Genomic DNA, 14,649 nt, shown 5'->3' with positions numbered 1-14,649 from the left:
AAACGGCCATTTACATTTGTAAATTTTCCATTTAGATGCTAAGTCCTGAATAAATTTCCTGCCCGTGGCTCGGGTACCCGCCTATTTGTGCGCGCTTCCTCCGAAGGAGTTCTACCCACTTGGGGCAAAGAAATTCTCCATAGAAAACCAAAAACTACCCTTCTCTTCCTGGGATGTGCGCCACAGCTAATATCTACTGTTGCTTTTGTATTCAATCGACGTCCAAAATGCTGCACCCTTTAGATGGGGATGATGGTGATCACCGCGGGGAAGTAAAAATCATTACGTTATCTGTGTGTATATATTTTGTTTGTTTTTTTTTGTTTCTTTTCTCTTTATTCTGTTCACATTACCAACATTTTCCAGTTGCTTAAAACCGACCGATTTAAGTCCGTTTGCCGGTTTGGTGAACATGATTTTCTTCATTTTGGCAGACTGGAGGCGAGGCTATTGTTCTTCCTGATCCGATTTGTTGTTTTTTTCTTCTTGTTTTTCTGTTGGGAACTTTTCGTTTAATTAGCAAATTTGTTTTCCTTTCAGCAAATTTCTACAGGAAGGATCAACCGGAGGCAATTTTTAACAGTGAAATAAACGAAAAGTTTGTTTTCCCCTGGTGTAAGCACTTTTTAATCTTGCAACAAACAAACAAACATGCTATCTAACCGTACTTTTCCGGGCTTATGAAACAGATCACACCGAGGACCGTGAACGTGAACTATCTATTTCTTGTTTTGGAGCGAAATGAAAAGGATTTGCTTCTTGAATGGAATCAAACCAAATACCAGGGAGTAACTTAAAAAAAAAGTCAAAATGAGAGTAAACTTAGATGAGTTTACCCTGTGAATGTGTGCTGTTGTTTAGAAGTGTTGAAATTCGAAAGGCTGTGTTGTTGCTTTTGGAAAAAAAACAATCATAGGTATTGGAGATTCACTAATCCGAACAAGTTCACTGTTTAGCACATAATTTAATTCTGGTATTTCTCTCATCAACTCCATAATCGTCACTAACGGCGATTTCAATCAAATCTAATCGAAATCTCTTTCATATCCGGACTCCCGGCAAGCTGACGACGGCCATTTGGCAATATTTTGAACGGCCCATTCTCCGCTTGATTCGGAAAAATATGAAGGTCAAATTTCCGGTCGATGAATCCCGGTCCCGAGTTTAATCCCGTTTCCGAGATAGCTCCGGGGAAGGAAATTGGGCTAGAATGAAAACCAGTAAGTGAGCAGCACGAAACGACTTTTACCTTCCAATGACTCCCAGTCTTCCAACAAGACATGACCATTGCCATTGGGATATGGAACCTTGTACGGAGGAAACGAGTCTGTCTTGGTACCTGGAAAAGCATTTTCTGTCAGTATTTTTCGAATCTGATTTATTTATAGATCGGTACAACCCAAACCGGTTCGGTTGTTCTTCTAGTCTCCCCGGGAGTTATATTGGTTCTGCTCGAAAGCAAACGAACAGAAAGGACCCTGTGCCAAGCCGTATCAATTGTATCTGTTTGAACAAAATTTTCACTGGTAAACTTTTGAAACAACGCAGAGGTTCTGAGACGATCAATATTTGAACACGTGTTGCTCGGGATATTATCAATGTAAATTCCATTCCATTCTCGATAGCATCGCGTTTGTTCAATACAGTAATCAATATTGTTTTGTCCCAGCCAGGCTCCGCCGCACACCAAACCGCGGTGTTGGTCTAATCAAACCAGAACAGAAGCCATCAGCCGGCTTCCAACAGGCATAACGCGAATGTTTACCGAATCGAGGCTAATTTCATCGTGCCATACCGACCGAAAACCACATTTTCATCCCTTCCAGTCTTAACAGTGCCTGTGTTCGTGGGTTTTACTGTTGCTTTGTGATAAATTATGGAAACTTAATTAGTTTGGATCGGTGCAAACACACTCACCGTGCACTCTCCCACATATTAGCTTATTGATGATTTGGCATGAATTGTGAAAGGATTGAATTCTACATTTTTAAGCCGCTAATTGAATGCTACCGGAAATCAATTCTGGTAATTAGTTATTTTCCCGCCACTGCCCCGTGGTGGGTGTTTGAAATAACAATTATGATTTCCGAGGGTAATGAATTATGATACAATGTGTAATCATACGATTCGTCGATTCGGATGATCAATTTATTCTTAATTTGTAAACAAGCATACTCGATGTTATTCCATGACTTTTTCTAGCAGCGATTCAAATATGATAATTGCTATTAATTACAAAGCCAAACCTCGGAACATCTCACCTTCATCAAATGATGAATTCCATTTCAAATCGCCAGGCGGTTTGGAAAAAATTCTATAATTATGGAATGAATGTGGACTAATCCCATGCATAATCGTCCATCAGAAAGGCGCACCTATGTTTTTCGAAAAATCATAGGGGAGGACGCTCATGAACCGACTAAAAAATGCGTACGTCTCATTCAAACATGCACAAGAGCTCTGCACTGAACTTGCTTTGTACATATTCTGAGAATGAATTCTGAAGCAAATATATAGAAACAAAAACTGATAGTTGGCCAAATCGATTGCATTATCAATAATTGTGTTCTGTTTTTTAATAGAAAATGTTCGATGGTTTGCTACGAAATGGTATACATATAATGAAACTCTTCGTCTCCGCTATGTTGGTTGCTCGTTTGGGTCGGGTCAATATAAGAAGCATAGATTGGACCAATCATAAAGTAGGATTTCCGTTTAGATAACATGTGACATTTTACAATAATTAGTTTTTCAATCAATCACTAGTTTGTTTCAACAAAATTGTAATTTATGTCTTTGCGATCTAATAAAAAAAAAGATTGAGTTATAAGCGTTCGAAATATTTCATTATTATTTATATGTTTAGTTTTTGGATTTACAATTTACCTTAACCTTAATGTGAAACCTTGTTTTACAACAGCACACAACATCCATTATATATTGTTGGCGCTCAAAAAAATCGTAGCAAAAATAAACAAATATTTGACAACCTCATTAATTGGATGCCTTCGGAGCGAATAGTAATTGGACTCCTTCTTACATTTTAATATTATTAGATATCATATTATATGTTATACAATGCGTTGTGTTGTCTTGTATTTCTAGTAGCCTTTGATGAAGCCATTTTGAAAATTTAGAAATTAAGTCGCACCTTTAAAAACGCTGTAGACTGCTCACTGAAATAGATATCGCAAATAATATTCTTTATACTCTCACCCGTTAAGCAGCTAACAGGTTGCGAATGCTGTTCTTCTCTTTTGTATCTCTAATGTCAGTATAAGCACTGAACTTAGTTTGTACACATATGATCTGAGCGCTACCAATTTTTACAGATGCAGAATGGCAACCGATTCATTTGTCTCCGAGCTGCGTTTCGCAGGTTAGGTCATTAATGATGACGTGGGTAGGGAAACACAGAATTAATTTAATCTCTTTTCTGACTGGGGAATCGTAATGTTCCGAGTGATTCCAATTCGGTTTATATGCAGATCAGCATAAGCCGAAAGCGAAAAAGTGAGAAGGCGTTCTTGTTTACTACTATCTGATCCGGCGAACTTCATCTCGCCCAAGATTGATTTTTTTTATATGAATACTTTCGAACATTGTCACATTGTCTTGACCCTTACTTAATAAATCTATAAATAAATTTCCTAATACTTCTACTTCATTACAATATGAAACTATTCTCAGACATAATTCACGTTCAAGGATCTTTGATTACTTGCAAAAAATAAGTTACGCCATTACATGGAATACATATGGTCGGTTTTCAGTCAGACCGAACTAAGTAACAAAATAAGAAAAAAATATACAAAGTTGTGTCCAAGACACGACCGCATTGTTGATGTAGAATTACGCTATAGTTTATTTCAAGTCGCTTGTCTATAACTGCGGATATTATTTTACAGAAGCCCTTTCTGTTAATATCGCCGGTCTAAATCAGCTTAGCTACCATCCTTTGTGGATAGAGTTTTGCTACCGTCATGTGAAACCAAATCACAGACAAAATTCCAGAACATTCATTTTCTTGGTGAGCTGACGATAGCCTAGCTTGATGATTTTCCACACAATTGTGTTGCTCAGAACCTTAATGCAATGGTGTCAGTTTGATGTAATGATTGCAGAGACATCAGCGAGTGAGTGATTTGGTCGCGTCCACAGCTCAATCCGAAACGAAGACATGTGATGACGCAAAACAAGGACGAACAAGCGATATTAATGAATATTGATTGAGATTTGCCTTCCTTTCTTGCTTGTTGAATTAAAAAGATTTTAAACTTCTTCAGTTTATTCGTTTCTAACCTTCAAAAAGGAAAACTTTACTTTTTCCTCGTATTTATTACCCCATTGCCTTGAGAAAGGCATTCGATCCCTGCATCCTCGCCCAGCAACGATGTTGTTCAGTCGGTGTCCTCACGAAAGTTTGCCTCAGCGATATCCACTTTTTATACTCTAGGCAAATATTTCCCTTCGTTCTTCTTCTTTTCCTTTGTTCACGGAGAGTTTAAATCTTACGATTTTCCCTTCGTTGCTCGTCGATAAGTTATTGAAGGCACGGGTAGAAAAGCTCACAAATCAGTAGAACAAATGTATGGGAAAATGGAAACGCTTATAGTTTTCAAGAATTTTAACCATTTACACACCAGAGGATTGTAATGTATAGCATATCAAACAAATATTAGGAAATTACCGATTTGTTTGGTATGTAAATCGTCAAAATCAGTTCCGGGCAAAAATAGTTATTAAGGTTAACTTTATTTCATAAAAACGTGACCTTTTTTTTCTGATTTGGCACCCTTAATGAAAGACGTAGTTCTACGTCAAAAAATAGTCAATAGTAGCAAATAATCAAGAATTTATGTACTTATAGGCAGAGTTGCCATAACAAAATCTGTGTTTTCGGTCTGAAATTTTTTTTTTGTCTTAGTTTTATCTCAAAAAATATGTATTGAAATTTGTATTAAATTTATAAATCTAATTTTGAAGCATAATTTTAGCTTTAGTATCATAGTTATTACTGATTAGGATTAGACAATGTTGATTGTCTTCACGTAAAACCAGCAAGCATATACACTATAGTAAAAATACAATGTTTTTTGATGTGTAATGGAAGTTTATTCAGTTACCAGGGCATGCTTGTTTACATACCATCAAGTTCATTATATAGAAATTATCATATTTCGAGAACGATTGGCCCTAGGATAAAATATTATTTTCACGTAGAATTATGTAGAATCGTGAATAATTTCCATTTTTCATATTACTTTCCTCAAATAGACACGATTCCGCAAAGAAATTTCTTAAATTTTGGAAGAATCATATCTCCATATTGAAAAGTCCGATACCGTATCACTATAAATTTGTTGAATTAAAAGGGGTTACTGATAAAAATATGCATAAAATATCGAAAGTAAAAAAACCGTAAAATAGATTTGGTCATCTAGTCGATTCAAATTTCGCACCATTTTATGATTCCGGTCCCTAGTTACATCTTTCTATGTTTAACGACGTATTCCAGTGAGAACCCTTTTTTGCGGGCGAATTCATCATATTTCTTGAACTAAGGAAATTCCTTTTTTTCGTTCTGAGCTGTCCGAAAGATAAGTATAAACGTCCAGAACCGCAAAGTGTTTTCCTAATACGTAGTAGACCGATTTTCTAGACCGTGTTAGGGAAACGCCATGCAAAATATCTGGGAAATTAGGAACCCTATTTTCAACACTATTCTATCGAATTAACTACGGGGAATTTTGTAATTGTTTTGTAATAGAATATCAGAAAGTGTTCATAGATTGGCGCAAAAACATCATGAATCTATCATAAAATGTTTGAGCATAAAGCATCCTAAATTTGACAATTTTCGTGGCGCGATATACAATTTTTTTTATAAGGACTACCCATATGCTCCCGAAAACGACTTAATTTTGCGTCAAAACGTCTCGATGGTTGTTTCAGATATTTTCATTTCTTAAAAAAAAGTAGTTCAACGACAGTATGAGCACACTTTTGATATTTGCATTCTCTGTGTTTTAGTAAGAAAAACATAGACAGTGTTATTTTTTTATTGTAACGCTAACCGATAACGCAGACGACTGCATTAGAATTAAACAGATTCAAAGGCTATATGAAAAAAATAGGTGAGATGGAAAAAAATATTATTAACATCAAGCCATAACTATTATTTTTTTATCTCATTTGTACATTTATTTAGGCTCATTAGCATTTTAGCTGTGACAGAGCCTAGTTTTATTCGTTCACTTGTTATATGGTTTCTATAAAATGTAAATTACACAGTAGCCGTTTTTAGGCGTAAGAGTATTCCTTCTGTTCTTTCATTGTTTAGCAGACCGGACAGCGGAGACGTTGATATGATCATTGTTGTGTTATTAATAGCCCAACAACCCAATGTTTTTGACGTAGAACTACGTCTTTCATTAAGGGTGCCAAATCAGAAAACAGGTCACGTTTTTATGAAATAAAGTTAACGTTAATAACTTTTTTGTCGTTAACGGATTTTGACGATTTACATAAGATTAAGTAAGATTTGTTTAATTTGCTATACATTATAATCGCCTGGATTGTAAATGGTTAAAATTCATGAAAAATTTAAGCATTTCCATTTTCCCATACATTTGTTCTGTCCATTTGTGTGCTTTCCCGAACAGAGCTGTCAATAACGAGCAACTTATCGACGACCAACGGAGGGGAAATCGTAGGATTAAAAGTCCCCGTGAACAAAGGAAAAATAGAAGAATGAAGGGGAATACTATAAACAGTGGATCTCGCTGAGGCAAACTTTCATTTGGCATCGGACTGTTGAGCAATTCAGTTCACTTTGCTTTCGCTGCGCTTCGATCTAAGATTGGACCCCACCAGTGGTAATCCAACTTGGATATCGTCGTTTGGTTTTTCTGTTCGTTTTTCGCGTTATTCGTATCGTGTGTTTTTCTTTCCGCGTCATAAATTAGACGCTTCGCGTAATGTGTGATGAGCAAGAAGAAGAGCAAGGCAGGCTCGAGCCCTGCAAAAAACGAACGCATTGCCAGGGGCAATAAAATTTCGAGGCAAGCAGCATCTAATGATGCACGCGATGTTGGTGCAGTGGAAAGCGCTCACACTGAACCGAGCCTTCGCGAGTGTGACACCGCATCAAACAACAGCAAAGTAGGCGATTTTGGCGCGCCCGTCGAAAATGTAAACGTCGTTACCCAGGCAGCAACCAAAATCAAGCTAACCAATGTATGGCTCTGTATGCATGTTATGGCGAACGCTTGTTTGACGCTTGGTTTACGTTGTACGAACGATGCCTAGAGGTGCGATTCTTTTGAGGCAATACTAAATAACATGTAGCATGATATTTGATACTTGTAAGTGTTGTCATTGTTTTTGTTTCTATGCGGTGCCAAAGATATATTGATGTAGTTATGAGATGTGGAATAATGGTACTGGTGCAACATGTATATAATCGACTGTAGCCGAGTCTATGTCAATTGCGAAAAAGGTCACCGGAATAGCGTTCGAGGTAAATTATCAATGCATTGACATGAAATAAATTCCGAAATACGATCAGCTAGTGTGTTGTTTTGCGAGGGCAAGAATGAGTCATCAATCAATTATCGTCAACTGATTCTACAATGAAAAATCAATTTCAGAGATTATTCTACTAAGCAGTTGTTTCTAAAATTTCACAGCATTATAGAATAATATCCGAAGGTATAAATAAGCACTTCTATAAAATAACAGCGTAGTTCTACGTCAACAATGCGATCGTATCTTGGACACAACCTCCTATAATTTTTTTTTCTTGGTGCAAATAGAGCTTCCTCTTTAACAGAGCTTGCATGATGATTGTTGCGTGGACGTAATTATTCTATAACAGAACAAAGATGGTAATTTGTGGGCCCTGATTTTTGAACTCACGATCGATCGCTTAGTATGCGAACGCGCAACCAATGTGGCTACGAAGAGCCCCCCCCCCTGCAACTATTATTGGAAGTTTTTTTTTATCCCATTCATTTATTTGAGGCTCATTAGCATTTTAGCTGTAACAGAGCCGAATTTTAATCGTGTACATGTCACATGGTTATCATATCTATAATTAGCACATTACACAGTTGCCATTCGCCAGTATTCCTTCTATACCATTACATATGGTACATTCACACAGTAGCCAATTAGGCGTAAGAGTATTCTTTCTGTTCTTCCATTATCCAGTTGGACCACCAGACAGCGGAGACAGTTGATTGATCATTGTTGAGTTATTTATAGAACAGCAGCCCGATGTGTCTTGCAGAGCAGAGCAGTTGTATGGATGAATCGATCTTATTTCGACCGTGAATCGATCTCCATCGCTGATGATTGTTGCGTGGACGTAGCTATTCTGTAACACCACAAAGATGGTCAATGAGGGCCCTGAGTTTTGAACTCACGATCGATCGCTTACTAAGCGAACGAGCAAACAATGTGGCAACGGAGACCCCCAATATTGAAACGTTATATCAAAGAAATTTGTATATTCTGAATGAAACCCAAAAATTCTGTAATCTGTGTCTACAGATTCTTGGTTTCTAAAAGTCTAAAAAATTTGTAGAAATACAGATTATTCTGTAACCCTTTTAACCCTGCATACAGGGTGTTCATTAAGTTCGAATACAACTTTTCATCGTTGTGTAGGTGCGCACCATGTGCATTCTGTGTATTGGTATTGGTGTCAGCTTTCGTGTCTCGTTCGTGATTAGGTCCTTCATCTATACCATCATCCGTCGGTACCGGGCGACGGGCTTGGCCAAGGACGGTGCGAGATCCGGGTGGCCGCGTTCGGTGAGGACGCCAGCAGCCATCAAGGTGGTGAGAGAGCGGGTTCGTCGAAAAATGAACCGCTCGGTCCGGAAAACCGCAGAAACAGAAACCGTCGATCGAGACAGCCCTCACAATTATGATGAAGGACCTGGGATACAAGCCGTACAAGAAACGAAAGGTTCACGGGGTAACGAAGGCTACAACGAAGAAGAGGCTGGACAGAGCCAAACTGATACTTTCGCGGCACGCAGGTCCGGAGTTCGTGTATTCTGATGAGTAATTCTTTGACAGGTTTTCTCGATAAGATTCTGTGCCCTTTCAGCTCCCCGGGCTTTAATCACCTGGTCTTTTATGTATGGTTGTACATTCTGACCAAGCTGAGCAAACATAAAGTTCACGGGGACCAATTTAAGAAGCTCATTTCCAAGATCTGGAACGAGATGTGATTCTTCTGAGAAACGTCTCAAGCTCAGCATACAACACAAAGGGAGAGTGCTCCCAGCTAATATGCCGTAAGATTTCTCAATAAACATTGCATCAATAAAAGTTGACGCAGAATAGAATATCTTGTGTTCTCATTTTTTGTGTAGACTCTCACGTAGACTCATGTTTTAGATCCACAAATTACAATTACACGAATTACAGAATTCCGATAGATGGATTACAGTTTAGATCCGAATTTCCAATTATAGAATCATGTTCTATCTACTGTTTCGTTCTCTGTGTTTTCAAGATTGGGATTCGGTTTTATAGCGTTTCTAGGGATGACCACTGTGCTACCAGACATGATCTTAATTATGGCTCCGATGATAATAACGGAAAGATTAAAACTAAAAAGTAAAATAGGTCTGTTCTCCATGTTCGCCCTTTTTTTACCACTCGAGAGAACTGCCATCCAATGCAGTGTCCTCAACATTTTGCAGATTTATTAGTTTCCCAAACTAACTCTCGATCCAGAGATTATATTCCTCCTGATGCACACGGAGCAAAAAGTGTCATCATTTGGGACACACGAAAACTTTACCATTATCAAAAATTTACATCCACCTGGTGTCATATATTAATCAAAACTTTTCCTTCTTTCTCTCGCCCACTCTCCAACAGGTACCACGAGTGTAATTGAAAGTGAATCACCCATATTTGAACATATTTCCCGAGGCTTCCGGTCCTGAAGTGTGAGTGCCGCAGTGGAACGCTATAAATTTTCATTGTCTCATTTTTTCATACTGCTTACCCTTAGTGACAACATATAATCTACTGTCCGGGAAGACCGGGGAGTGCACACACGTACCAGTGTATAGCTGTGTGACTGGACGTCGTGACAGGCTAGAATTAACCGATATAACTATATTAACACCCCAGCATTATTCACGCTCACGCTCGCCTCGGATAGCATCCTCGCAGCTCGCACAAAACTTCAATCCACACCGAATGAAGAAGGCTTCCCAACCGCCCAACCGCCGCAGTGTGGGACGAAAAGCTTTCATATTTTCATGCTGTTATTAACTCGCAACAGGCCCCATTTTACCCCCTCGCTCTCGGAAAGGAGAGTTTAAGATGTAGTGAGGTTAGCGGCTAGCGGGAAGAGTTCAAGCCTTCGTTCAAAGATCGTTTACGAGGGTTTCATTAGCGACGGTGCGAAAAGTGGCCGGCAGACCATTGCGAACACCACCCGAATCCGAAATGTGTCCCAGGAAGCTGATCCTGGGAGAGTGAATTCTATCTTTTTGTTTCTTTTGTGAGGGTTTCGAGGGCTTTTTCGCAAGAAGTAGGGAGTTTATGCGTGTGTCAGATTGGGTAGGGGTGCTTCAAAGAAGATCCACTCGAAGAAAAGTGGACAAATATACGGGAGAAGAAAAAATCTTTTTCAACGGCAGGTCCTTCCAAAAATTTATGAACCAATGTAAACTGTGCGATTTGAGAAAGCAAATAGAGGTAGAAAAAAAAGTTGTGGCAATGATAACATACCACAGTGAAAATGAAATCATCTTACCGCATAAATCCAACTTGATGAAGGAAGTTTCATCTCGTTCAAAATCCTACAACCAGTGAAAACCAACACAAGTGGTCTACTATCGTCTACTTACGTGCTCAAATAAATGTGATTTATGTGTATTTAATAACTCGTTGTAAATTTGTTAATTTCCAACCAAGGGGTAGCACTCATTCGATGAAAAGCAAATAAACCGGTAATCAGAACGTACCCTCCGTTTTCAAATAAAAACTCCCGAGGTGCCCTGAAACGGAGATTGTAAATGGAGTGAACGTTTATTGCAAAAAGTCATAAAAATAATTAATATCGCCATAATTGGTGATGGCGCTGCTGGCGTAGTGTTGTGTTGTGTTGTGCGAATGCAATAATAAACTCGACTCCGAACGTCAAGAGCAAGAGGAAACGAACAGCAGCAGTGTTGGCTGAGTACAGGAACCCCCCGGCTGCCAAAATGGCGATGGAATGGATCACCGCGATTGATAAGAGGTGAGTTTTGGGTTTGCGATGGATTTATATGCTCTATAGTGTATAATTTGACATTCACAGAAAATATTTATTATAAATACACACTCAGATAAAACATGGAAATGATGATAATATTCATCACGCATCGTCTCTTGGATTTTATTCAACAGCGAGACTGAAGAGAATGCCATTATCAAGGGAGGAACAAAATCCTCAATATCATTTACCATGTCATGTCATAGAGAAATGCCTCCACACATAATATCGTCATCTTAGCTCGTGTTTAAGTTATCGAAACGAACTTGAGTTTAAAATGTTTCTTCACTTTTTGATGTATTGTTCCAACTGGAAAGGAGGTTTTATACTTTCAATTTTTTGACGTAGGACTACGTCTTTAATTTCTATATAGGGGGGTTACTCTACGAAAAATGTAACGTTTATTAAGAGTTTTCAAATGCATATTACGCAGAATCGTTCTTTCGGTACATGTTATAATATATACCATTAGACGGCAAATTTATTTAGCATTTTTATCGCCTGTTGATGTCTCAGTGGAAATAATAATACAAGTGAGCAATTTGATAAATAACAGAGGTATGTTTTGCGAGCGGATGCGAAGGAAAATCATGTATTATTCATTCGTTCCTATGAATGTTGTATGTAACAAAAAATTGCGTGCAATAATTCATTCTATCTAACAAATTAGCAAGCTGTTAAAATAATCAGATGCAAGATTTCATGCATCACTCAAACTTCATGCAAGATTTCATCAAAACAACGAGGAAAGTGTCACCCATACAGTGATCGTTCATTAATTAGGAGGAGGCATTGAGATCCGCATTACATCGCATCACAAAAATGAAACGAAATGAAATATTAATATTCTCAATGACTCAATTCCTTCTATGATGAATTGAGCAGTAGAACCAATACGACTTGATAGTGATAGTCTGCAAACGAACATTATTTCTCCGAAAAAGCTCCTGCTCCCGATGCCTAATAATAAGAATAAGGCAATGGGAATAAATCACAATTCCATAGCTATCCATTAAAAATAAAGCAATTCCATGATTTCATGTGTATTTTACCTCAAAATATCACGAAACCGTGAGTATTTTCAACTTGTTTTTTCGTTTTTTCCCCATAAATTCCATATTCAATGTAATCAATGATGATATATTTTTTTTTGTTTACCGTTTCACATGTACTTCATCTACCATTCCATACTGTTATGTGTCCCACTGATATTCATTAATCATTTTCAGTTAGACTGTTGAACTTCCTGTCAGAAGTTTATTGTCTTTCTTTGTTCGTTACAAACCGTTTGAAGGATATGAGTACATACTACAAACGGCCCTTTTCAGGGCTACCATTTAGAGTTTCAAACTAACAGATTTCTGAACAATGAAAAGAATTACACATAAAAAAAAACAACTGTTCTGAACAATCACAGTCCTACGTCAAACTTCCGTCCGTGCCCGTAGGCTCAACCCCTTCTACTTTCTAAATTGAGTTCTCTTGGCATTAGTCATGCTACAACCCAAAATATGACGAGCCGTCTCGTGAGAAACAATTTTCGAGCACCATTCCTTTTATTTTGTCGATGTTTTTATCAGTTTAACAGGTGGATTGTCGATCCTGGCATGGCGAATCATTTATCTCTTCTCGGTCGTCTTTTAATGTTTTATACCATTTATACAGCCGTGTTTTCAACATAGTTGAGTCAACAAATGTAACAATTTCACACAATATCTTTGACCAATAGAATTATTCATACAAAAATCACCGACCAAAAACACTTTTACTTTTTCTTAATGACGCTGTAAAAAACACTAAATAATAGATCGCGCTCAATATTGACATGAAGACCTCTGAAGATAGTAAAAACTTTAAAAAATTGAAAAATGTTCAGCGGGAAGCAGGATTTAAAATTACAAATTCATATAGGGAGAATTTGACAGAGTTCATGTGTCCCAAATCATTCGCCGTATCCACCTGTTTCGGTACCTTGAGACTTTTTACCTTTGCCGAGAATTGAGACAAAATTAAATGGACATTATCGACAACATGAGGTTTTTTAATGATTCGTCATCTAATTATCAGTTCTCTGAGCTCCACACAAATGCGCTCGATCTTAAATATGATTCTGAAGGCTGGTCCATGTTTTGATTTATTCTTGATTCAAATGCAATGTTGACTGTGCCAGCTTTTGTGTGGCTAAAAATTGATAGAAATTCAAATTTATGTGGCATCATCGCATCATTTATTGACGCTACACTCACAGCATCCGATCGACAAGATGAAAAACAATACAGCAATTATTTCCCCTTTTCCCAATTGTATTCAACCTATCCTTTATACTGAAACTGAAATTTTAATAAAGAAACAATAGTCTTAGTTCGCAACTCGATCGGAACACATCATTCCTTATCCAAAAAGCTCCGATAATAGTTTGCACGCTAAAGTGGTGACCCCGACGTGATCAGTCACAAAATCGCTATTCCTCGAACAACAAGTCCCGCGTATCGAAAAATTATAATAGTTCTCATCGTACGGTTACGTTCACGCGAAATGACGGAGGATAAATCCAGCACTAAAGGGTGTGTCACATCAAATTGCATCACGGAAAAAACGCTGTAGAAATTCGTCCAGTAGACCGATCCTTTTGAAAATTTTAGACAGTAAAATAAAAACTATTAAACAACTTTTGGCATTTTCTTTGTATTCATACTTCGAGCCCAAGCCCGTATGCTCGCACCTTCCTCTTTACCCCGTCCATAAGGTTCTGTACAACGTCAGGTTGTAGTTTTTTTTTAACAGAAATCCATTTTCTCTTGAAGTCCGTCTCCGATTTGGCAACTTTTGGGTTCTTCCGGAGGACCTGCTTCATAATTGCCCAATATTTCTCTATTGGGCGAAGCTCCGGCGCATTGGGCGGGTTCATTTCCTTTGACACGAAGGTGACCCCGTTGGCTTCGTACCACTCCAACACGTCCTTTGAATAGTGGCACGAAGCGAGATCCGTCCAGAAGATGGTCGGGCCCTCGTGCTGCTTCAATAGTGGTAGTAAGCGCTTCTGTAGGCACTCCTTAAGGTACACCAGCCCGTTTACCGTGTCGGTGATCACGAAGGGGATGCTCCGCTTTCCGCAAGAGCAGATCGCTTGCCACACCATGTACTTTTTGGCAAACTTGGATAGTTTCTGCTTGCGAATCTCCTCCGGAACGCTGAATTTGTCCTCTGCGGAGAAGAACAACAGGCCCGGCAGCTGACGAAAGTCCGCTTTGACGTAGGTTTCGTCATCCATTACCAGGCAATGCGGCTTCGTCAGCATTTCGGTGTACAGCTTCCGGGCTCGCGTCTTCCCCACCATGTTTTGCCTTTCGTCACGG

General features: G+C 38.4%; 1 protein-coding gene across 2 annotated transcripts in view; it reads left to right on the top strand.

The window, feature by feature from the left end:
• Positions 1 to 14,649, top strand: part of LOC129764816 (rap guanine nucleotide exchange factor 4) — a 511,489-nt gene that overhangs the window by 87,075 nt on the left and 409,765 nt on the right. For both annotated transcript variants that reach the window (XM_055764313.1, XM_055764312.1), the window contains exon 2: positions 9,904 to 11,278. In XM_055764313.1, coding sequence (XP_055620288.1) covers positions 11,244 to 11,278 — 35 coding nt within the window. In that variant the 5' untranslated portion in view covers positions 9,904 to 11,243. The remainder of the gene's footprint in view (positions 1 to 9,903; positions 11,279 to 14,649) is intronic.

Source organism: Toxorhynchites rutilus, chromosome 2 (assembly GCF_029784135.1).
Source record: "Toxorhynchites rutilus septentrionalis strain SRP chromosome 2, ASM2978413v1, whole genome shotgun sequence".
Taxonomy (NCBI): domain Eukaryota; kingdom Metazoa; phylum Arthropoda; class Insecta; order Diptera; family Culicidae; genus Toxorhynchites; species Toxorhynchites rutilus.
Note: the sequence above shows the minus strand (reverse complement) of the source record. Positions and strands in the feature narration are given on the sequence as shown.